At 43.7% G+C, this 26,664-nt stretch overlaps 1 protein-coding gene across 1 annotated transcript in view; it reads left to right on the forward strand.

The window, feature by feature from the left end:
- The window catches only part of WDR64 (WD repeat domain 64), a 119,554-nt gene that overhangs the window by 2,457 nt on the left and 90,433 nt on the right, over positions 1-26,664 (forward strand). The window contains exons 2-4 of the mRNA XM_089674819.1: positions 694-824; positions 15,742-15,847; positions 25,635-25,744. Coding sequence (XP_089530945.1) covers positions 694-824; positions 15,742-15,847; positions 25,635-25,744 — 347 coding nt within the window. The remainder of the gene's footprint in view (positions 1-693; positions 825-15,741; positions 15,848-25,634; positions 25,745-26,664) is intronic.

Genomic DNA, 26,664 nt, shown 5'->3' on the forward strand with positions numbered 1-26,664 from the left:
TTCACACCTCAAGCATTTTTTTTTTTTCTTAAAATGAATCAGAAAATATTTTACATCATGTCCAATGGGCATGCCAAGATAGATACCATAGACAATAGATCATTATTTGCTTTGGCCAACACCTAATCTAATGACTGCATGCATCTGCTTATGTATGAAGATATCGCTGGACATTTTAATCATCACCTGATCCTGATCTGGTAATAGTCATATGTTGCCTATAGGTACTCTTAGGTCTTCAATTATTTCAAGTATATACATTTTTTTTTCCCATTTTGTGGATGTGTTTGCACTTTGATATTAAAGTTATTTTAAAAAAGCTGCTAAAATGCATGAAGTGTAGGCATCAAGAAGTGCCTGAACATACATACTGCAGCCTATAGCCATCTACCCCTCACCTCACAAACACTTGAATGCCAGGCCATTCTGATCAGCAAATCACAGGAATTTTTAGTAGCATCAAAGCTTGCTTTTCACATGCTGCCTTCCACATATTCCTATCATAGTGATAAGCCAGAAGGTATCCATGGGAGGTAAGCAAGCTTCAATACTTCCAAGAGTGTTAGAGCTTTGCTCAATGAGAACAGAAATGAGGTGTAATGACAGCATTGCAGGCCACTGCAGCACTGTTATTTTAATAATAATAGGTTTATTATGTGCTGCTTTTTGTATATTACTGTTTTTATTTTACAGCTGTTATCACGTATGATCAATTTCATGATACTGTTAAAACCCTCTTTGGGCAAGATGTTAATAGCAAAGACATTGCAGCTTTTTTTGAGAAAATTACTAAACACCCCGATGCTCCAGTTGATTGGACTGAAGTAAGTGAATAATTTGTTTCTTTAGTACAGTTATCCTTGCTTTACATATAGTATATTTAAAGTTGACTCATACTTACAATCTCACACTAAACCCAACACTAAACCCAAGTCTAAACAGATGTAGCATATAGCACCACTCATGTATGTCGTGTACTAAGGATGTCCAGCTTATTTTATACTTAATATTTCTAGATCAGTGGTCTCCAAACTGTGGCCCTTTGCTTGCTTTTATCTGGCCCTTGGGACATTATTCCCTCCACTGTCAGCAACAGTGGGGCATAGTTCCTGCCACTGACCCCAACAATGAGGCACTATTCCTCCCACTGACACCAATGATGGAGCACTATTCCTCCCACTGATACCAATGATGGGGCACTATTCCTCCCACTGGCACCAATGATTTGGCACTATTCCTTCCACTGACACCAATAATGAGGCATTATTCTTCCCACAGATGCCAATGATGGAGTGCCATTTCACCCACTGACAACAATGATGGGGCACTATTACGCCCACTGACACCAACCATGGGGCCCTATTGCTCCCACTGACACCAACCATGGGGCCCTATCACTCCCACTGACACCAATCATGGGGCCCTATTACTCCCACTGACATCAACCATGGGGCCCTATTACTCCCACTGATATCAACCATGGGGCCCTATTACTCCCACTAACATCAACCATGGGGCCCTATTACTCCCACTGACATCAACCATGGGGCCCTATTATTCCAACTGACATCAACCATGGGGCCCTATTACTCCCACTGACACCAACCATGGGGCCCTATTACTCCCACTGACACCAACCATGGGGCCTATTACTCCCACTAACTCCACTTAATACCAATTCTGGGGCATTGTTTATTCCCACTGATGACAGGGCACCTTCTTCTCCCACTGGCCACAGTTCAGCTCCCTAAAGAAGGACAGTTAATTGGCCCTTTGTTTAGAAGCTTTGGAGACCCCTGTCCTAGACAGATAAATAACATTCTTCTCTAAATTAGTAAGTACATAACATAGACTCCTTACTGGATTTAAGTAGTCCTTTGTGTAATAGCTCTGTTACGTTTTTTTTGTACTTAAAGCAGAACGCCACCCAAAAGGGGAAATTTCACTCGTCTGCCTTTTCGCCCTTCCACTGCTACATTTGGCACTTTTTGGGGGAAAGCAGGTACCTGTTCTTTCACTCCCACTTCTGGGTCAGATCACCGGAGTGATCTGAGCCGGAAAGTAGCCCCCCCCCTCCTAACCACTGCAGCCTTCTGGTAAACTTCACATGTCCCAGAAGACTGTGGCCCATTCACAAAGCACACCGCACTTCGCCATGTGTAGTAGAGAACCAGCTGTAGAGTCGCAAGGCTTCACTTCTGGTTTCCCTTACTGAAGATGCCGGCGCCAGTACCTGAAGTCGATTGAAGAATCGGCTCAGGATGCCATTGCTGGACCCCCGGGACAGGTAAGTGCCCTTATAGAGGGAAATTTTATAGGTGAGTTTTCTCAAGCTTGTAGACTACAATTTTATGTACATTATAAAAGTGATATAACATTACTAAATAAGTCACTTCGAATTTTAATGTTATAAATAAGTTCTCTTTTTTAGTCTGCATCTAGATTTGATTTTCTTCCAGAAGAATGTCACTTTCTTGTTAGCCTGGAAACTAAGGGGGAGATTTACCAAAACTGGAGAGTGCAAAATCTGGTGCAGCTCTACATTGAAACCAATCAGCTTCCTGGCTTTATTGCCAAAGCTTAAAGGATAAGTTCACCTTTATACAAAAAATAATAAATGCACATTTTTTTTGCAGGCAAAAATGTTCATTTATTATTTTTTGTTGCAAGAGCCTGTAAACAATTGCACCAGCGATCAGTAGATCGCTAATGCCATGTAGGTCTCCTGTAGATCTGTCAGTACATCTGCTTGCCCATACGGAATGTACTGGCAAGCAAATATGTAGCACTACCCCTTAAGAGTTGCTGAGTTTTGGGTCCCCGTACAACTCTGACAGCCAGGCAACACGCATTTTCTTCCACACCTGCACACCGGAGACAGTAAACTGTCCTCAAGCTTGGTTTTGTGATTTTATTCAGTGGTTTTGAACATGGGGTTGGGGGTGTATGGGATGCCCAAGGAAACTGTGAACTGTGATGACAAACTCCTTAGCAACTATGAACAAGTCTGTGGAGAAAAGGTCTCTCCTTTAAAGAGCTCTCCAGCTCTCTGCTGTACCTCCTCAGACCCCAGATTAATCCTCCTCCTCACCCAGCTGCTTGAGGGTGGCCCTGGGCAAGGGGACTCAGAAACTCCCAACGTAAGAAACAGTCCCAGATGGGGTGCTAGCTGGGTTCTCCACCTGACTGCCCTCTCCCCTTATCTGGCTCAGGAAGTGTAAAGTTACTGACACTGTCCTTCCTGATAGCTCAATAGGCAGGTGGCTGCCTTCAGGCCTTTCGCTGGGCTGGCTCCTCCCCTGCTGTTCAGGCTGTCCTTCCCGGAAGATGGTGGTACAGTGGAGACTCCCCTGTCCAGCACCAGCCTGTAGGCCGGCCCATCCCTGGGCCACCTCCCAGGCTCCACACTCCAGCTTTCAGTCCATCTTTCACCTGGCACTACACTACCTCTACTGATCAGGTTCTCTCATACTTAAGGGCTGTCCTGGTTCCATGCCAAGCCTCCTGTTTTGGTATTGGCCAAGATCCCTTAGGTATGCGGATCAGTCCCTTCTCACCCCTACCCACTTACTTCAAGAAACTTCTCAAGCTTCTAGAGCATGGGAAGGTATCAGGGAACTGACCTGCAGAGTCCTCAGCCCTGACACAGAGTAACCTGGCTGACTCATCCCAGGCTGACTCCCCCTAGCTAAACCTGATGGGTGCTACAGATATATTGACAGGAAGACTCAATGAACTACCATGGCACTCCACAGCACCTTAGTAGTCCATTGAGAACTACAAGCCAACAGCCGATAAGGCTGTCGGGACTTGTAATTTCTCATTCACAGAACACAGTGAATAAGTGGCCATGAATGGCCACATTTTTTAAAAAATTTGACAGCTAGGGGGGAGAAGATCTCCAGCTAGCTGTGACATTATTACATATTACACCCTGAATATGAGTGTAACATGACACATGTTATGAAAGGTGAACTTATCCTTTAATTAAACAAGCGGAAGTTAGAAGCTGATTGGCTACCATCCACGGCTGCACCAGATTCTGAGTGCACCATTTTTATTAAATCTCCCCCTAAGTATTTTGTACCATGTATGAGTACAGAACTTTCCAATTAATTTCATTTATTTCTCATGCAATGCATCACCCCTTAAAGAATCAGTTCAGCTTTACCAGAAAAACTGTCCATGTAGGTGTAGCGCTGCCCCTTGGGACAAGCTGGAATATATTATGGGTCCTGCGCTCAATAGATCCAACCCTAAGCAAACCCAATCCCTCTGGCACAACTGGTAATGAATAGCAAATACCCCGCCAAGAAATTTGCTGACACAGGGTTAAATAAAACAAGAACAATTTTATGGAGAATGAAATGCAGTGTAGAGGGGTGGGGTTCCCCTTTCAACTTTAAAACTTACTTTTCTTCTTTTATGCAATGCAGTAAATTTGGTCTGCCACTAGAGGGCTTCACAGCCAAGAGTCTCCGGATGGCAGAGCCGCACTTTAAGCAGAATACAACTGATATCAAACAAATAAACTTACTTATGCTCTATCAATGAAATGTATTACCCACACCGGTGTATGATTCTGCTTCTGAGGGGCGTTAGCCAAAAATCACCTCAGAGTCAGAACAGAATGCAATAAAGAGGTACCTCTAATAAGGCTACTAAGCCAGATTCCCCCACTTCAGTCCTTGTAACGGTGGAGCTCTAGTTGGTGCACGTTTAGTCCTTACAATGAAGTAAATAGCAGCTGAAGGCTTCTTTGGAGTTTCAGCTGGTGTGGGTTACATCCGATTTCACTAGGTTTCTGGGCTGAGAGGGTCCAACCTCAGTGTCTAAACGCAACACAAAGCACCCCAAGACCAGGGGCAGTCGCAGGATGCAATCTCCCAGCATGTGTCAGTCCCCGGGGCAGACAGTCTCAATTACACTAGTGGTGAGGGGCAAAGCAGGCAGAGGGATCTGTGGCTTGCACAGGGCCCTGGATGGGTGAGATCCCAGCAGTGGGGTGCGGATGTCCCAGTCTATATGCAAAGTGTAAATGGTGTGTCTTACTCTCTCCAGTGGGACAGCTCACCAGACTCTGAACACACAGCAGGGTCCCTCTATCCGCGCTGGGTGCTGTAGTGCCTCCTCCTCTGCTTGGACGGGCTCCACATGTCCCTGTCTTTTCTCCAGCCTCGTGTCTCTCTCTTCTCCCCTTCACTTCCTGCTTCCTCCCCTCTCCCAGCGTTCTTTGCTGTGTAGTGGATGAGTCATGAACTTGGCAGAATGCCCAGGTTTCACAAACAGGAGAGAGAGAGAAAGGACTGACTGCTGAACATGTGATTCCTTCTGAATCCTCTTGTACAAGGAGCCTGCTACACACTCCCCCCACCAGAGAAGCTTTGGTCCTCCAAAGACAGCAGTAAAAGCAACCTGTTACATTCTTTGTATATACACGCGGAGAAAAAGCAAAGTTAGTACACACAGGAAATTAAATTATTCACACTTGCATAAGAATCTGGCAGAGGAACCTCCCACCATGTAGCAGAGTGAGGGTTGTCCTGCCCATAGGCCACACTAATGGGAATGACCCAACCAGATGTGCCAGGGGGTGAGTTGGGGCTGTTCTCTACCGAAACTGCTGTAGGAGAACCAGGCGTCACGAGATTCCTTTGAGAAGCATGTACTACTTCCTCAGAGTTTTCACCCAACACATCATATGTCAGTCTCTTTGGGGGTTGAATAACTCTACGCTCTCTCTGTTCTCTGGGCTCTAGCAATGGTCTGGCGTTGCTTCCGATGTTGGTTCTGACACTACTGACTCATCAACCCTCGCTTCTTGCTCGACGCTCTCTGTCTCTCCCAGTTCAGCTTCCTCCACATCTTCTCCCTCATCAACAATGGACCACCAGTCTTCAGGTTCTTGCAAGTCTTCTGCAGGTTGGGCCTGAGGCACAAATTCAGGAGCCTCTGGCCTAAGAGGAACTACATCAGTCACTCCAGTGGAAGAAGGAATGGTGGGTTTGGAAATGTCAGATGGCCACAGCAAATCTGTCCCTACCTCCTCACTCTCACTGTCCTCTTCATCTGCAGGAGGTGGTGTGGGTTGTGACCTGGTCACAGGTCTAGTCCTCTGAGAAGTTGAGGGGGTAGACTGTGGATCAGATTGTGATGGTAGACGGACTGCATCTGACAAAGGCAAAAGGTGGTTGCGGTGCCAGGTTTTGAGTGGGCCAACACCCTTTTCTGGTTGAATCTGGTAAACTGGCAATCCAGGCAATTGTTGCAGATGACATAGGGCTCTGATCGCCACCTATCCGCCAACTTGTGTTTTCCAGGGATACCCAGATTTCTCAGTAAGTCTCTGTCTCCAGATTGTAAGTCCTGTACTCGCACTCTAAGATCAAAGTTCTCTTTGTTTCTCTGTCCCCTGGCGTCTGAGGTGGCTTGAGCCTTCTCATAAGCAATCTTCAGGCTTTTCCTTAGGCGGTCCACATATCCTCTATGGGAAGCTGCAGAGGTATGGTCTACAGAGGTTCCAAAAGCCAAGTCTACTGGCAGTCGGGCTTCCTGGCCGAACATCAGCAGGTAAGGAGAGTATCCTGTAGCATCGTTGGCAGTGCTATTGTAGGCATGTACGATGGCTGCTACATGCTTACTCCAGTGTTGCTTTTGCACTGAAGTCAATGTCCCGAGCATATTCAGGAGGGTACGATTGAGGATCTCCCTGAGGATGGTATGGAGTAGTCCTCGACTTTTGGATGCCTAGTAGACTCAAGAGTCTCTTGATGAGATTGCTCTCGAAATCTCTCCCTTGGTCTGAGTGGATACGTTGTGGTAGTCCGTAATGCACAAAGAACCTTTCTACTAAAATCTTTGCCACAGTTGATGCTAACTGATCTCTAGCAGGAAAAGCCTGGGCATACCTGGTAAAATGGTCAGTCACTACCAGGATATTTCCCTGTCCACTCTGATCCGACTCCAGGCACAGGAAGTCAATGCACACCAACTCCATGGGTCCCTGACTTTGAAGGTGGCCCATTGGGGCAGCTCGTTGAGGCAGAGTCTTCCTCTGAATACATCGGATGCAGGACTGACAGTAACTTTCAACTTCTGTCCGCATGCAGGGCCAGTAGAAGCGGCCTCTCACCAAACAAAAGGTTCTTTCTGGTCCCAGATGGCCATGGTCATCATGGAGAGCAGTCAGCACCGTTTCTCTGTGTTTTGCAGGCAAAAATAGCTGCCATTTCTCTTCAGGATCATCAGAGGGGCCCCATTCGGTAGACCACTCCGTGGCGTAACTGTAGCCGATCCCACTCACGATGTAGCCGCCGGGCCTGACTTGACGATGTAAGAAGCAAATCAGGGCTTTTGCTTTCTAAAGCCTTCAATACTAGGCCGCAGAGGGGGTCTTCCAACTGATCTCTTCGCAGATCCTTCCTGGAAAGTTTGGGCAGTCCTTCACCCCCAACCTGGGTGACATTGCAATAACACCTGGGAAAGCCAGACGCCGAAATCCCAATGTCTTCTGCCCTGGACCCACCTCTTGTTCGGTGTTCCACTCCTTGGCATAAGGCTCGTACCCCTTCAGAGGGCACCTGAGTCCACTCTTCTGGGGAATCCTTGGAACAGTGAGGTCTTCGGGATAAGGCATCTGCATCCCTATTCCCAATCCCTGGTCGATAACTGAGGCTGAAAGTGAACTCCGATAAGGCAGCTACACACTGTGGCCAGTAGCATCCAGCTTAGCTGTAGTGAGAATGTACAGTGGGGATCGAAAGTTTGGGCACCCCAGCTAAAAAGTTGTATTAATGTGCATAAAGAAGCCAAGGAAAGATGGAAAAATCTCCAAAAGGCATCAAATTACAGATTAGACATTCTTATAATATGTCAACAAAAGTTAGATTTTATTTCCATCATTTACACTTTCAAAATAACAGAAAACAAAAAAATGGCATCTGCAAAAGTTTGGGCACCCTGCAGAATTTATAGCATGCACTGACCCCTTTGCCAAGCTGAGACCTGCCAGTGTCATGGATTGTTCTCAATCATCGTCTGGGAAGACCAGGTGATGTCAATCTCAAAGGTTTTAAATGCCCAGACTCATCTGACCTTGCCCCAACAATCAGCACCATGGGTTCTTCTAAGCAGTTGTCTAGAAAACTGAATCTGAAAATAGTTGACGCTCACAAAGCTGGAGAAGGCTTTAAGAAGATAGAAAAGCGTTTTCAGATGTCAATATCCTCTGTTCGGAATGTAATTAAGAAATGGCAGTCATCGGGAACAGTGGAAGTTAAAGCAAGATCTGGAAGACCAAGAAAAATATCAGACAGAACAGCTCGCAGGGTTGTGAGAAAAACAATTCAATGCACGATCCCTCCAGAAAGATCTGGCAGACACTGGAGTTGTGGTACACTATTCCACTATAAAGAGATACTTGTACAAATATGGTCTTCATGGAAGAGTCATCAGAAGAAAACCTCGTCTACGTCCTCACCACAAAAATCATCGTTTGAACTTTGCAAATGAACATATAGACAAGCCTGATGTATTTTGGAAACAAGTTCTGTGGACCGATGAGGTTAAAATTGAACTTTTTGGCCAGAATGAGCAAAGGTACGTTTGGAGAAGAAGGGGCACAGAATTTAATGAAAAGAACCTCTGTCCAACTGTTAAGCATGGGGTTGGATCAATCATGCTTTGGGGTTGTGTTGCAGCCAGTGGCACAGGGAACGTCTCACGAGTAGAAGGAAAAATGGATTCAATAAAATTTCAGCAAATTTTGGATGGTAACTTGATGCCATCTGTGAAAAAGCTGAAGTTAAAGAGAGGATGGATTCTACATATGGATAATGATCCTAAACACACCTCGAAATCCACGGGGTATTACATCAAGAGGCGTAAACTGAAGGTTTTGCCATGGCCTTCACAATCTCCTGACCTCAACATAATTGAAAATCTATGGATAGACCTTAAAAGAGCAGTGCTTGACAGACAGCCCAGAAATCTCAAAGAACTGGAAGACTTTTGTAAGGAAGAATGGGCAAAGATACCTCAAACAAGAATTGAAAGACTCTTGGCTGGCTACAAAAAGCGTTTACAAGCTGTGATACTTGCCAAAGGGGGCAGTACAAGATATTAACTCTGCAGGGTGCCCAAACTTTTGCAGACGCCATTTTTTTGTTTTCTGTTATTTTGAAAGTGTAAATGATGGAAATAAAATCTAACTTTTGTTGACATATTATAAGAATGTCTGATCTGTAATTTGATGCCTTTTGGAGATTTTTCCATCTTTCCTTGGCTTCTTTATGCACATTAATACAAATTTTTACCTGGGGTGCCCAAACTTTCGATCCCCACTGTATGTGAGGGGGTTATTATCTGTTTTTATCACGAATTCTGCTCCATATACTGTAGGTAATCTCGAAGTTTGTCCACTACTGCCCACTTCAAGGCCAAGAATTCAAGCTTGTGGGTGGGTAGTTCTTCTCAGCGGATGCCAAACCCCGGCTCACATAGGCGACAGGTCGCAAGCATCCATTCTGTTCTTGATAGAGGACTCCCCCTAACCCATCTCTACTTGCATCCACATGCAATTCGTACGGCTTGGCTGGGTCTGCATAGGCCAGGATTGGGGCGGTGGTTAGACTCTTTTTCAGCCGTTCAAAGGCCTCTTCACACTGGGTTGTCCATTGTCCTTGAATAGATTCCCTAGGCCTCCTGGGTCCCACTGCTGGCTTCGCAGGTCTAGAAAGATCTGCATCATCATTGTCTTCTTCGTTTCTGAGCAGTTCATTGAGTGGGCGGGCTATCCGAGCGAAGCCCTAGACGAATCTGCGATAATAGGAGCAAAACCCCAGGAAAGATCTAAGCTCTGTGATATTTGTGGGCCTTGGCCATGAGGTGACAGCTTCCAGCTTCTTGGGGTCAGTGGCCACTCCGTCGGCAGATACGACATGACCCAGGTAATTGACCGAGGGTTGGTAAAACTGGCACTTCTCCAAAGACAACTTCAGTCCCTCATCATGAAGTCTCTTGAGCACCTTCTCCAATCTCTCCTCATGTTCCTCCAGAGTCTTCCCGAACACAATGATGTCATCCAAGTATACCAGTACTTCAATTAAATTCATGTCACCCACCGTCTTCTCCATCAGCCTTTGAAAGGTGGCTGGAGAGTTGCACAAACCTTGAGGCATCCGGTCAAATTCAAAGAACCCTATTGGGGTTATGAACGCGGTCTTTTCTCGGTCTTCCGGGTGCATGGGGATCTGGTAATACCCATTCTTCAGGTCCAGCACACTGAACCACTTTGCCCCTGATAGGCTTTGCAAAGCATCCTCTATCCTGGGGGTGGTACACTGATCAGGAACAGTTCTTCGGTTTAGCGTCCGGTAGTCGATGCACAATCTCAAAGATCCGTTCTTCTTCCGGACCACCACTATCGGAGAGGCGTATGGGCTTCGGGACTCTCTGATGATGCCTGTCCTCTTCAACTCTGCCAATTGCTCACGCAGGTCTTCCAAATCTCCCAATGGAACTCGTCGAACCCTTTCCCTGAATGGGGCGTCTTCTCGAAGCCGAATCCGATGATGGGCACTCTCTGCACACCCCACATCGAACTCACTTCTGGAGAATGCAGCCCGCCACCTTAGGAGTTGATTCTTTGCTCTCTCTCTCCATTCCGGGGAAAGGGGGGTGTTCCTTGGGTAAAACGCATCGACAGGGATTTCTTTCTCTCTTCCGTCCCCTAGCTCAGTGGGCAAGATTGGAGTTGCAGGATCCACATGTCCTAACAGCACCCGAGCTGGGATTTTCACTGGGGCAGCAGTTGGGTTATGAACACTGACCGAAACCTTTCCGTGGCTCCTCCGTAGCGCTTTTGTTGACACTACCTCCGGGAGGATCTCCACTCCTGTGTTCTCTTCACAGCCACCAGCCTCAAGGACAATGAAGGGGCCTGGCTGCTTCCAGGTCAATTTGACTGATGCTTGTAAACACGCCACCTCTCCGGGTTGTAGCACCTTCTCATGTTGATCCAGGCGCCATATCTTCCCTATTCTTTCCGCTGGGGCTCTCCTCTCTTGTACCAGGCGCTGATATGCTTGCCTCAGCATGGGATGTACAGAAGTGGGTTGATCATTGGGCTCTTCGACCAATGGCGCCAACAGCCTCCTGACAAGATTGGTGTTGGTCCCTATGATTAGGGGACTCCTATTGGCCCCAGGCGGCCGGGGACAGATGATGGCTAAGGCTTCGAAAGTCTCAGCCTTTTCTGTCATGGAAGGATCAAAAGTTAGTCTGACCGAATAGGTAACCATCATAGGGAAACCTCTGGGTTCCTATGCCCCATATTTCCAGGTCTTCCAGCTTCTGCAAGGGCAAATGCTTCAGATGCTTGTCATAGAAGTCTCGGTACAGAAGGGTTACTTGGGCTCCGGTGTCCAGAAGAGCCCTGGTATAAATCCCTTCTACCTGAATCGGGACGACAGGGGAGGGTCCCACTAAATTCTCAGGGAGTGGTGAACAGGTAGCCGTCTTCTTCTGTTCTGCAGTTCTTATCCTTACTCCCCTCCTGGGGGAGTTTTGGCTCGGCCTAAGCCGTGGTTGACTCCCAGGTTTGAGGTGTGCACTGACTCCCTGAGGTGAAGTGGCATTTTCCCTAGGCTGTTTGTAAGGGATGGTGGGGTCCTTCTGGATAGGACCAGATTTTCTCCTCGCCCCCCTTTTACTTGGTTGAGTGGAGCTAGCTACGGTGGTGGGGTCCCTGGGTTGCTCCTTCACCAGGGCCCTCTGAAGTTTTCCGCCGGTTTTTGGCGCTTAGCTTCAGGCTTCCTGGGGCTCGGACAGACTCTCCTGACATGTCCGGTCCCTCCACAATTAAAGCAGATCATTTGAATGGTGGGACTAGTTGCTTGCATTGGGGCAACTCCTGACAGGTTTTCAGAAACTGCTCTAGTCTCTCTCGCTAAACCCGACGGTCCCGCCATTAGTAAGGTCACCATCTCCATTAGTTGGGACACCTGAGTCTTAAGGAGTTCAACTTCAGGGGTGTCACCTCCCACATTGACTACCCGGACCCCTACAACAGAGTCTGACTGTCTCTCTTTGTCATCCAACATGGCTTCCTCCTCTCTCACAGTCCGGATCAAGTCTGGATAGTTCAGCAGGCCACCATCCCGGACGAGCCCCCACGTGTAGCACTGCCCCTTGGGACAAGCTGGAATATATTATGGGTCCTGCGCTCAATAGATCCAACCCTAAGCAAACCCAATCCCTCTGGCACAACTGGTAATGAATAGCAAATACCCCGCCAAGAAATTTGCTGACACAGGGTTAAATAAAACAAGAACAATTTTATGGCGAATGAAATGCAGTGTAGAGGGGTGGGGTTCCCCTTTCAACTTCAAAACTTACTTTTCTTCTTTTATGCAATGCAGTAAATTTGGTCTGCCACTAGAGGGCTTCACAGCCAAGAGTCTCCGGATGGCAGAGCCGCACTTTAAGCAGAATACAACTGATATCAAACAAATAAACTTACTTATGCTCTATCAATGAAATGTATTACCCACACCGGTGTATGATTCTGCTTCTGAGGGGCGTTAGCCAAAAATCACCTCAGAGTCAGAACAGAATGCAATAAAGAGGTACCTCTAATAAGGCTACTAAGCCAGATTCCCCCACTTCAGTCCTTGTAACGGTGGAGCTCTAGTTGGTGCACGTTTAGTCCTTACAATGAAGTAAATAGCAGCTGAAGGCTTCTTTGGAGTTTCAGCTGGTGTGGGTTACATCCGATTTCACTAGGTTTCTGGGCTGAGAGGGTCCAACCTCAGTGTCTAAACGCAACACAAAGCACCCCAAGACCAGGGGCAGTCGCAGGATGCAATCTCCCAGCATGTGTCAGTCCCCGGGGCAGACAGTCTCAATTACACTAGTGGTGAGGGGCAAAGCAGGCAGAGGGATCTGTGGCTTGCACAGGGCCCTGGATGGGTGAGATCCCAGCAGTGGGGTGCGGATGTCCCAGTCTATATGCAAAGTGTAAATGGTGTGTCTTACTCTCTCCAGTGGGACAGCTCACCAGACTCTGAACACACAGCAGGGTCCCTCTATCCGCGCTGGGTGCTGTAGTGCCTCCTCCTCTGCTTGGACGGGCTCCACATGTCCCTGTCTTTTCTCCAGCCTCGTGTCTCTCTCTTCTCCCCTTCACTTCCTGCTTCCTCCCCTCTCCCAGCGTTCTTTGCTGTGTAGTGGATGAGTCATGAACTTGGCAGAATGCCCAGGTTTTACAAATAGGAGAGAGAGAGAAAGGACTGACTGCTGAACATGTGATTCCTTCTGAATCCTCTTGTACAAGGAGCCTGCTACATAGGTAAGGAGTGTCTGTAGATAAAAACAAACTGTGGTGCTCTGACTAAAGTTGAAGAATACTATTGCTGTAGGTGTAGGCTATTGATGTTCCTCCTGAGGCCCTGACTGGAATACTCCCAGCACATTGCTAAGAGAGGCCTAGTCATTACTGCCCACCTCCACCATCACAGGTGTGAACTCTTTCTCTGATTCAATCCCCCCACGTGCTCTTTCCCCTAAAGCAATAGCTCTGAGCTTAGTGCTTGAGAGCTCACTCTTGTCATGGTGGAGGTGAGCAAAAATGGCTAGGCCACTCTTAGCAAACTCTTGGGAATATTCCTATCAGGCTTCAGGAATTTTGTAAACATCCTACACATATAGCAAGGGCATTCTTCAACTTTAGTCAAAGCTGCACAGTTTGTTTTTATCTACAGACACCTTTTCTGCAAAGGCAGTTTTTGGTAAAGGTGAACAAACCCTTTAAAGCTGTATTAAACCCACACCAAAAATGTAATATATTGCAGCTTACCAATCATTAGATGTGGTGGCTGCATTAGTTTTTTTATTGAAGGTTTTTTCCCTTCCTTTTCACCTGATGATCTGTCCAGTAACCTCCACACTAACAAATTTAAGCCACACTCCAACTAATACTATATAAGCAGTTATAGCAACAGTTTTTTTTTCCCTTTGGAATAAAGGTTTTACATAAATAAATAAACGCTGATCATTGCAAGCACCCCTGTCATTAGTAAATGGTTTGTCTCAACCCTCAACAGCTGCACGACTGCTGGTTCCGTTGAAAAACAACAGACTTATGCAGGCCATAGACGGTCGAAAACCGTGCGTTTTTTCGAACGATAAATGAAAAATCGGTCGTTTGTTAAGTCGACGTTACCACCAACGATTACAAAAATCGGCCGACCAAGTCACAAAATTCACCCCATATAACAGCCAAAACTTCTGTTCCTTACAGGTCACGGCTCATGCGCATATTTTTTTCGTTAAAACAATCGTACGATTTGGCTGTTTTCCACAAATTTTCCAACATGACTGATAATCCAAACGTGCAAAAAACCCAAAAACAGGCCAACCAATTAACCCACTAACAGTGCGAAAATCGGCCGGTTAATCTTTCGGACAAAAGATCGGCCGATTTTCGAACCGTCTATGGCCTGCATTACAGTCATATCACCAGGTGAAAATAAAGGAAAGAGAGCCTAAAAAACAAAACTACCACAGCCATCACATATAAGAATTGGTAAGTTTCTATATCAAAAATGATTGCTTTTGGGTTTAATCCCACTTTAATAACAGTTTTGTCTTATTATAGCACAGTGGCTGATCATGGGATTATAGCAGGCAGACCCTCCCATATAGAGGAAGGAGGAAAGTAAAAGAATGCAGATATTGGTATCTACTGTAATTTTGCAATTAAATTCGTAATTTATACAGTTGACTAACAAACGTTTTTTTCTTGTCAGCATGAGTAAAGTTAAACTTAAAGTGTTTCTAAACCCATGACCTTGTGTTCACTATATCTAGTCTCCCACAGTACACAAAACATGGAAATGCAATTATTTCAGTAAATATAAACTGCTAAATATCTTTTTCTCACCAGCAGTTAGAGCAGTCTTGTAACTTCGATCAGTGTCCAGCTGAGCACTGATTAAAGGTTGTAGGAGTGGTTTTCATTCTGCTCTGACTGTCTGGATCACATGCATCCTTCCAAAGAAAAAGAAACTCTTGCAATACACACTAAACTGAGCATGTGCACAATGACTCCTAGAGCTCTGTACTATCAGCAGAAGGCGTGGGGACAGTAGAACAAGGGGAGGATCAGAGCAGACAGGATCAAACAACCTTTTTACACAATGCTGAGGATGAACCCCTTAGGTTCCAAAGTGAGTATAACAAGCATGCATTACTGCATATACAGACTAATTTTACTATTGTGGGTTTAGTAACACTTTAAGATTTTTTGATAGGACTGGGTGTCAAAAGCGCAGCTTTTAAGGGCCTTTGACATTTTTTCCAGCCTCTAAGCCCCCTCCCTCTTCCTCCCATGTTAGTCAATGTGTCCATGCACACATAGACGTTTACAAACGTTTAGATGCAGGGGCATTTAGAGACAGAAAACAAAATCCATCACTTACTGCTGGAGCATTCATTCATTTCAATTTTAATACATTAATATTCTGGCCAATAGATTGGATGAAGGCCCAAAAGCTTGATGTTCCTAAATATATTTACAAAATGTGACTTTAGACACCTTTTTTACACTGCTTTTCCCCTGCCAGGAGAAAATGTATTCAGAAGAGCTCGGCAAATGTCTAGTGGGCATAAGGTCATATTTATAGAAATAAATACACTTTCTTACTGGTCTTCATTTTTTCACTTTACATATTTGTATTCTAGATCTTTGGCAGCATTCTGATTGAAAAGAGCATTACCAACATACAAATGGAAGAAGAGAATACAGTTTTCATGTTATATAAAAGAAAAACAATAGAAAGTGCAACAGGTAATAAAATGCTCAATGTTACAAGTAAGCTAAGGCTGAATGTACACAATTATCAAGTTGATTAAACATGATGCCCAATTTAGCCATCTTCCTTTTGATAGCCATACATAATATTTTAAATGGGGAACAAATGTTTATGTATATTCTTTTCCTAACAGAATATATTTAATTTTGTATATTCAGTTTTGCCAGACCCCCTGCCAGCCAGGCCCTGTACTCCCTGAAACTTCTTTGCAGATTTCACAGCAGCTGAGCAATATAGTCTTGTTCGGCACCCACCTCAAACTGTGACTGAAAATTAAAGGAGTGTAGTTATGTGATTGTTTTCTACTACTATTAGGAATGTTCCAGTGTTAGATGGAGAGCATTGTACAATACAGTGCTGACTGTTAGTGCTACCCTCTCTCACAGTCCAAGATGTAAGGGGCTGGCTAAGCAAAAGTGGGTGTCAGGGATGTTGGATTTCACCCGATGCCCGGGACATGTAGTTTTGGGCGCCGGGCAGGTAGTTTCTTTCTACCTTTATCCCTGCTGTGGGCAAGCAGCAGGGCTCACCTGTCAGGTGAAGCAATCGGCGGCAGCAATGCTGCCGATTGCTTCCACAGTACCAGCCTCTCCGCGCCCCCGGTGTGAGGTTTCCCGGGCTCCGCTTGCCTATCTGTGGGCGCGGCTTGTTGTCGGCTAGAGGGGAGGGAGAAGAGCGGACAAGTCCGCTCCACCCCCCTTCTTGGGTTGACCCGGACGTGACGTTATGATGTCACTTCCAGGTCCCCGTTGAGAGATTGTAATGAAATCCCTGGGAAAGAGCAATCCCCAGGGGAGCAGAGGGGAAACATTCAGGGTCTTTTAGACCTTGGATGTCTCAAAGAGAACCTGCCACCAAAAATCATCACATACAGTTGCAAGAAAAAGTATGTGAACCCCTTGGGATTACGTGGAGTTTTGCATGAATTGGCCATAAAATGTGCTCTGAACGTCATCTAAGTCACAAAAATAGAAGAGAAACAGTCTGCTGAACATAATACTACACAAACATTAGATGTTGTCATGGTTTAATTGCACATAACATGTAAACATTCACAGTGCAGGGAGGAAAAAGTATGTGAGGCCCTAGCTTAATGACTTCTCCCAGAGCTAATTGGAGCCAGGAGTGAGCCAACCTTGACTCCAATCAGTGTGATGATATTGGATGTGTTGCTGACAGCTGTCCTGCCCTTAAAAAACACACACCTGTTTTGGGTTTACTGGTTTCAAGAAGCACTGTCTAATTCTGAACCATGCCTCGTGGAAAAGAGCTCTCAGAAGACCTACGATCAAGAATTGTTGACTTGCATGAAGCTGGAAAGGGTTACAAAAGTATCTCCAAAAGCCTTGATGTTCATGTGTCCACAGTAAGACAGACTGTCTACAAATGGAGAAAGTTTAGCACTGTTGCTACTCTCCCTAGGTGTGGTCGTCCTGTAAAAATGACTGCAAGAGCACAGCGCAGAATGCTGCATGAGGTAAAGAAGAATCCCAGAGTGTCAGCTAAAGACCTACAGAAATCTCTGGCATATACTAACATTTTTGTTGACACATCTACAATAAGGAAAACATTAAAGAAGAATGGAGTACATGGGAGGACACCACAGAGGACACCACATTGCTGTCCAAAAAGAATATTGCAGCACGTTTGAAGTTTGCAAAGTTTGTGGATGTTCCACAGCACTACTGGCAAAATATACTGTGGACAGATGAAACCAAGACTGAGTTGTTTGGGAAGAACACACAACACTATGTGTGGAGAAAAAAAGGCACAGCACACCAACATCAAAACCTCATCACCACTGTAAAACATGGCGGAGGGAGCATCATGGTTTGGGGCTGCTTTGCTGCCTCAGGGCCTGGACAGATTGTTGTCATTGATGGGAAAATGAATTCCAGAGTTTAGCAAGACATTTTGCAGGAAAACGTACGACCATCTGTCCGCCAACTGAAGCTCCACAGAGGATGGGTGATGCAACAGGACAATGACCCAAAGCATACAAGTAATTCAACAAAACAATGGCTGCAACAGCACAGAATACGCCTTCTGGAGTGGCCCAGTCAGAGTCCTGACCTCAACCCGATTGAAATGCTGTGGCATGACCTTAAGAGAACGATTCACACCAGACATCCCAAGAATATTGCTACACTGAAACAGTTTTGTGAAGAGGAGTGGTCCAAAATTACTCCAGATCATTGTGCAGGTCTGATCTGCAACTACAGGAAACGTTTGGTTGAGGTTATTGCTGCCAAAGGAGGGTCAACCAGTTATTAAGTCCAAAGGTTCACATACTTTTTCCTCCCTGCACTGTGAATGTTTACATGTTATGTGCAATTAAACCATGGCAACATCTAATGTTTGTGTAGTATTATGTTCAGCAGACTGTGTTCTTCTATTGTTGTGACTTAGATGACATTCAGAGCACATTTTATGCCCAATTCATGCAAAACTCCACGTAATCCCAAGGGGTTTTTCTTGCAAATGTAAGGGCCTATTTTTTAATATTGTAAAAATTTAAAGTTGCACCCAAGCACATACAATCTCCCCAGAAAAATTTTGAGGCCCCTTCCCCCACATATACACACGTACAAATGTAAAAGCACATGCTGGGGTGCCTACGCATGAAACCGGCAATTGCGATACACATGTTACAAATTGCCGCGCATGCCAGAATGAGTGAAATAATTCTAGCATGAGACATCCTCTGTAACGCTAAAGTGGTGACCTATAAGGAGCTTTAAAAGTGTTGATGTAAAGAAAATATAGGGTACTGAAGTTCGTCGCCATTTCACGAGTGCACACACATTTAAGGTTTGACAAGCTGGATATCTATTTACTCGCTGCAACCTCATCTTTTATATTTTACAAAAAAATAAGGCAATTTATTACTTTTTTGAAATAAAAGGAAAATCAGCGAGTGCTAGGAAACAGCTGCTATTGCACTAAGAAGGTAACCAGATAACCTCCAATCAGCATAAAATAATAATCGTGCAGCGCTCATAAAACTAATGAAAATAAATAAATAGACAGAAAATGCTGTGCTCACGTATACATGTGTACCAAGGCACAATAATAAATAATGATGAGATATGCAAAGTGCTTATAATAAATAAATAAATATGGTGCTTCTAATAAATAAATCATATAAAGTCCTGGTGACAATAAGTGAAAATGATAGTGTCCATAAAACTGTGACAATAGGTGAAGATCCGTATGTAAGTGATCATGAATAATAATCCATGTGCCAATGAAATATTCGGTGATGTGCCAGGGATATAGTAAAATATGCACTCACCAGATGCGTATTTAATATACGCATATATGTATAAAGTATGGTCAGCCGGGGGTCCCCTTTATAATGGATGATGCAGCCTGGGCAGGAATTTCCCTCCTCTGGATCCTGTACTGTACTGTAGCCGTCCTCCACAGTGGGCTCTGTGAATTGTTTAGCTCAGAATGGAGCCAAAGAAAAGGTTGCCAATAGTGTAGTCATTAAAAGTAATTTATTTAATAAATCAAATGTAGCCATCCACGTGAGTATAAGAGTAATATAAAATCAGGTAACAGTAGCATTGAAGACACACTGACCATCCAAGCTCAAAGATGGCCGTCGGACCTTCTCGAGGCTCCGGCGGCATTACGCCACGGCGTATGGCTCCTCCTTGATGCGTTTTGTGCCACGCACTTAATCATAAGGGGTGTGCCTGTCAAAAAATTTTTTACTGAAATTTTGCTATAATACCATGCAACATAAAAAATTGGAACTACCACTATTTTATTTTCTACAGTCTCTGCTTTCAGAAAATATATCATGTTTGGGGGTTTTATGTAATCTTCAGGCCTAAAATTATTTTTTAAACGTGTGCAAAGAAAGCAAAAACTGCTCTGGCAGCGAAAGGGATAAAGTGTAAGCCTTGACCCAACCTTTCCTGACGAACAGCCAATCAGTGCTCATTACACTGCAAGGTCTCTCTCCTCCCTGCTAGTCCCCGGGTGCGGTGCTGGAGACAGGCAGGGAGGGAAGAAGGAGATAAACAGTGCAATGTTAAAATTATTACACATTTAAGTCACCATAAAGCCCCTTTTGTTTTTAAGAGCCCCAGACATTCCTAAAATCACCTCGAATTTAAATACGGTTTTGGTTAATTTTTTTTTTTTATTACCTGGACAAGTAGATTGTCATGAGGGACAAGTAGATTGATTTAGTCCATGGACAAGTAGTTTTTAAAAAAATTTCCACACCCCTGGATGTGTTTTACCCATACACAGTCAAAACTTGATACTATTTGCATGTATCTGGTTAGGATTTAAAGGAGTTTCCTGTAAACTGTATAGTAATTCAAAGATAAATGCAATCAGTGAGCGCTTCAAATGATAGCAGCTATAGCACGCAAGGCTACCAAAAAATAAACCTCATAAATATATGTGTAAGAAGTGCAGCGCTAAAAAGCATATACTCCAATAAAATATGTTATACTCAGTATGTTCTCCAAATCATATGGATAATAAAAGTAACACAATAAGAAAATATTAAAAGTAATAAAAATAAATAAATTAATAAAATAGTGACAGTTTGTGATGAGTGATCTATACAGGAGCTGCTAGTGACTTCCCGATCCTGTGGTCTGGTGACAAATAGTGAAAATGCGCACTCACCAGATGCGTATTTTCAATGCGCATGTGATACATAAACCAGAGGTCCCCCTCATGGGATGGATGAGCTGGGCCGTCTTAGCTGACTCTCCTTCCTCTGGGTGTAGAGCAGCCAAACTGTTGTCTCCCTCTAGGAAATGGAGAGGGTACTGGGCAGCCTACATCAGGGCGTGCGTCATACTTAGGGTGGTATCATGTGTCACAGACTCCTGATGCTTGGGCTCTGGAACGGATGTAAGGCTCACCAAGGAGTCAGGAAGAAATAGCCCATAGTGTAGTAGTTTAAAATTGGCATTTATTAATCCACGTGGTAAAGTAACTCATATGTAAATAAAAGCAAGTAAAACCATTACTGACCAATGTGCAAAATAGACATCACGGCGTGCAGGCCCCTTGAACACGTTTCGTGAGATAGCACTTCATCAGAAAGGTATGGCCATCATGCCAGTGCTGTGCGTCATGTATTTATATATTATCTGTATTGTCACAATCATTGCAAAATTGTCAAAACGTTAGAAGACGCCCACGCATCCCCATACATACTTTTATACTGTTCCATATTTTTAGAATTTTTATATTTTTATGATTTTTTTCATATTTGTATGAATTTTTTCATATATGAATTTTTTATAGGTTTCTAGTGATTTTGAAATTATTAATATGATATATATTCCTGTCTTGTATCCTTTATGGGCCGCACCTTATATTTGGTTTTAGTGCATTCTATTTGAGTTTTTAATGAATTCAATTCTATATTGATTTTTCTGGATTGATTTTTCTTGTGTGTAATTTTTATATTGATATATATTTTTATATTGATCTATTTTTATATTGACTTATCTTTATATTAATTTATCTTGTGTGTAATTGTGTATTTGATCCAATTTGAACCACACATTCTTATATATACTTTTGATGTAGACCGGTTTTTCCATATATTATGTATACTTCTGACATAAATATCTATCCCCCATTGGGGATGAAATCATTTGTGGGCTGTGAGTCCAGCTCGTCCATCCCATCCCATGAGGGGGACCTCTGGTTTATGTATCACATGCGTATTGAAAATACGCATCTGGTGAATGCGCATTTTCACTATTTGTCACCAGACCACAGGATCGGGAAGTCACTAGCAGCTCCTGTATAGATCACTCATCACGAACTGTCACTATTTTATTAATTTATTTTTATTACTTTTAATATTTTCTTATTGTGTTACTTTTATTATCCATATGATTTGGAGAACATACTGAATATAAAATATTTTATTGGAGTATATACTTTTTAGCGCTGCACTTCTTATACATGTATAGTAATTCAAACTCAGTGTAGCCATCCTTCCCTAAGCAGGGGTGATCGAAGTTTAGTCTTGCTGGATGGCAGTCAGCCCAAGCTGATTTATAGTCTGTTTGCTAATTTGGTTTTCCCCTGAACTCAGTGGTGCTTTTGTTGCTCTCTGCTGCCAGCAGGTGTCACTGGTACCTCTGGCAATAGAGTAAAATGTCACAGTAATACTAAATATGAATATTTATGTTCCCCCTTGCCAACCAGTAGGAAGTTTATTTTGACTGGTGAATGCTGAGGAAAAACATAAATATTTGGGGTGGACCTTGTGGACTCTTTCTTCCCCTGAGCTCTGGCCTGGGGAGTATTCGGCTGTGTGGCTAGGTCTGGGGCCTCTGGTGTCTTTGCATGTGCTTGGTGCAAGTGCCTGAAAGCAGAAGAAGCCTGCCTGTCCAGTGCGGTCCTTCTGTTGGTGGCCCCTCGCAGAAGACAGGAGTCTGGCAGGAGAAGTGATACCTGGAATGGAGTACCAGAGGTGACTCTGCTGCTGCAGATCCCAAGGACAAGGAACTCAGAGAAGATGGGAAAACATTGGGGGGAGCACCAAGGCTGCTGTTGCTACTGGAGATGCTGTTTGCTTTTGGAAAAAGTGCAAGTTGCTGGTTTCGGCTTTAGGGCCCTTTTTGCCTGTACTGAGATCTATGGATGGAGTGTGTGACTCTACAAATCAGTAAGGGTTTTTTGAATTCACTATCTCTCTCTCCTATCTGTTGGTGTGAGGAATAAGACAATTTGTTAGTCAGGTCCATCTAAAATTCCTGGTATATCTAACACTACCCTCTCCCAAGACTGACAATGCTGCTTTATAGCTTCATACAGAATATAGACACCCTAAGACTGAGAGTGAGTCACTGGCTGGATCACCAGGAGAAATAAACAAAAAAATAAAAAAAGACTTAATACAAACACCACATACAAGGCTGTACATATTGCATTATGTTTTTGTGGTTTAATTTAATTATAATTTGCCTTCCCTGCTTCTACCTTTCATCAACATATTAAGTTTTTTGTTTTCATTACACCCCTTATTTTAGTAGCACTGATGTCATACCTGGGTATTTGGATGCGTTTGTGGGTGCTTCTCCATGCAATGTTGGCAGATCTTTGCTGGTGGGAGGGTCTGACGAGGTCCTAAACATACCTTCTTAAAAACATTACAGCACCATACCTTAGTACTTCTCCCCTCAGTCCTTGAACTGGATACAAGTGGTGGCCTGGCTCTTGGGAGGAGGTAAAGTGTTACTAAACCCAGGACCCTGCATTCACTATATCTGGTATCCAACAGTACACAGAACATAAAGATGCAATTATTTTAGTAAATATAAACTGCTAAATACCTTTTCTCATCAGCAGTATATAGCAGCCTTGTGTCTTCTATCAATGTCCAGCTGAGCACTGGTTAAAGCTTGTAGAAGGAGTTTTCATTCTCCCAATTGTCCTATGAGGCTGCATAACCCCTGTCCATCTGTCTGGACAGTGCTGATTGGCCCTGTGCTGATCACATGCACTCTCCCAAGAAAAAAAAACTCTCTAGCAATACACACCTGTTCTATCATCACATGGATTGAGGACAGTAGAAGAAGGGGAGGATCAGGGAAGACAGAATCAAACATCTTTTTTACACAATGCAGAGGATGACCCCTTAGGTTCCACGGTGAGTATAACAAGTATGCTTTACTGCATATACAGACTGATTTTAATGTTGTTGGTTTAGTAACACTTTAGGCAAATATCAACTTACCTAGATGAGTGGATGTCAGTCTGGAGAAGTGGGCGATCCTAGGCAGGCTGTACTTTTATGCCGACTGCCCTAGCTAAAACCCACCTGTGATGCTGAGTCTCCATTGTTTGAAAGAACTGAAGTCCAGTGAATGAAAGAGGTGAGCCAGGAACAGTAAGGTTGAGAATGATAGACTGAATGATACTGAATGTTCTTCAGACAGGAAATGAGGTGAGCTCTGACTTGCTGCAGCTTTTAATGCACATTGTAAAATGTTCACAGAGTACAGTGAAATCAGTGTAGGCAATTTCAGTATAGGAGAGGAACCTGTACAACTGTGCTACACTGGAGGTAAGAATGGAGTATAGCTTTGCAATTTAAAAAAATGACAGGGAATTACATTATCTATGTCATTTGTCTATCCCACCTGTGAATCAAAAAGTTATTTTTGATTGGGTAAATACTCCCAGAATAATGCCACTTCTTTCTAAAGTGTGACTGTGTTTAAATTAACTTAGTGTAAGGACCAATTCACACTGACTTGCACTAAAATGTATAGCAAATTAATGCACATTTCCATCTATTTTAATTGTGTGCTGACATCTGTTGACATACATTTTGGTGTCTGTTGACATACATTTTTGACGTCCGTTGACATGCATTTTAGAGTGTGTTAAAGTGTACTGCATATTCACAGGATATCCTGTGCATTGTGTTGACATCCGTTGTGTTGCGCTAAAATACATACATGCATTTTAGTACAAGGCAGGTCAACACAGCGTTATGGTGTGAATAGGACACATTGGAAATGATTGTTTTTCAGATGTCCTTCCATTGATCTGCGCTTTACAGCTTCGCTAAAACGCTGGTATGAATTGGCCCTAACCCCTGCTTCATATATGTGCGGCTGTGTGGGCCGCAATTTGCACGGGCATGAGAGCCCATTCATTTGAATGGACTACCGTGCCCCAGGACATGCAGGGAAGTCCCTGCACTACTTGGGAAATCGAAGCTTGCATGGGAACCGAGGTTCCCAGTACAGATACGATTTCCAGTGCAGGTGGCGTACCATTAGAATTAATGGCACCTGCCTGCGGGTCCCAGGTTCCTCTGTGTGGGTGGTGCGGCTGCAGGTATTTGTGCAGGTCCCGTAGTGGCACCACCCGCACAGATGTGAACCAAGCCTTAGTCTGTAGGAAACAAAAATGTATAATTTCTGGATTGGATATACAGTATTTGGTTTTTTTGAGTGCTTCAAATACAGTATTTTTGAGTGCTTCAATTTAGATATGAAGGTTGCAGTCATGTAAAATGGGTTAATCAATAACCAGTTTTTCTGTATCTAAAATCTGTATAAAATGGTTCCATCCAGACTCTGTTTTTAGAGCGATAATGTGACATTTAAGAGCTATTATGATTGTCTATATTACTCTCAGTCATGTGACTTTAAAGTAGAACTAAAGGCAAAACTTTATTGTTAATTTTGGATACAGTAAGGGAGGGTCATAACCCGTCAGTTTGTTTTTTGCCATTTGTGTCCCTTTGGGGAGATTTCCCTTCACTTCCTGTCTCGTAGCCAAAATAGGAAGTGAGATTAAATCCCTCAAATTAGGGGAATCCATGGTAACCAGAGATAGTGTCCCCATTGGAAAATTTCTCTTATTTTACTTTTTATTCTGGGGACAACCCAACATTTGGGATTTTCTTTTTCTTTTACTTTCAAAGATAATGGTAAACTGCACAAATACAGAGGGTGAATCTCCATAATGGGGACACAGACTGCAGTAAAACTGACAGGTGTTCTAATCCCTCTCCATTCTATCGAAAACCTGAAAAAAAATTTTGACTTTAGTTGTACCTTTAAAAAAAATGCAATTTTTTTTCTTATCAGTTTGGATTTGTTCGATGATGACCTTCATTTATGAAGTCTAAGCTCTCTTTATCTAAAGATATGTACCTAAAGTAGCTGTTTATGCATTAGTGAGTATAAATTTCACTAATAATCAGCAGGTCAATGTTACTGAGTTCCTCTCTTTTTTTAACAGGAGGTAAAAAAAAGTGGAGCGATGTAATCCGTTGTATTGTTAGGGTGCCCACAATGGATACTGTACTGACTGTTTCACAAAATGGAATCATATCCCTTTTCAACAGACAGGTATATTGATCATGTATAATCTTGATGTTTAGAATGATCTCCTCATTCCATTTTTGAATGTGCCCTTATTGGGGTTAGTACTGGCTGAATTGTGTATTTTAAACCAAACCTGCAATAATAGGTGTATAATGTGTATGATGTGTCTGATATTAAGTGTGAATTACATAACAGTCTATAAGAATAAATACCATATAGACTAATGAATGTGACCCTGAGAAAGCCATACTCATTGTCCCCCATACATCTCGAAAGTTCTGTTTGTAACCCTGCATGTCCAAATCTCATAGGACCAACCTTATTTGAGCTTTGGTCAGCCAGGTTTGGTGAATGTGATAAAGGACATCCCAATATAAAGCTTAGTCCCTAATATATTTTACATCTTACTGTATGCATGTCACATTCATCTGTTCCATGCTCTAGTGCTAGGTTTTTCCTTCTGAGTTCAGCCATTAGCTTCTGGTTTCCTCCTGAGATGCTGCCAATCAAGCTGTCTTAAAGGACTAGTGTGCGGGTTGCTCAGTGTTTGAACAATGCTTCTACACACTGGCAGCTGGACCCCTTGTGTTCCCTAGTGATCTTTACAGTGATACTCAGTGCCTCCTCTCTTCGCCTCTTTGACCCCAGCATTCCCCAATACCATCTGTCTCTCCAGTGATCATTGTGAACTCCACTCTGCATTCAGTCTTGTGATCCCTGTGCATGCCAACCTGTATCTTGTGCCTTTGTCCCTGAACCTACTCTTAAGATCCTTGTGTTCTCCAGTCTGGATCTTGCTTTAGAAACTCTATACACCCCTGCCAGCAACTATTCATCATTGCGTCCCCTTGTGTACTTGAGTCAGCTACCTGCTAATCTGCACAAGTGTAATATGTTGTGTTTTACAGTCAATCTCTCATTACCAGCCTCTGTGCACTCTCAGT

The sequence above is a fragment of the Staurois parvus genome, unplaced genomic scaffold (genome assembly GCF_062004578.1).
Source record: "Staurois parvus isolate SC_StPar_1 unplaced genomic scaffold, SC_StPar_1.0 ptg000012l, whole genome shotgun sequence".
In the NCBI taxonomy this organism is placed as follows: Eukaryota; Metazoa; Chordata; class Amphibia; order Anura; family Ranidae; genus Staurois; species Staurois parvus.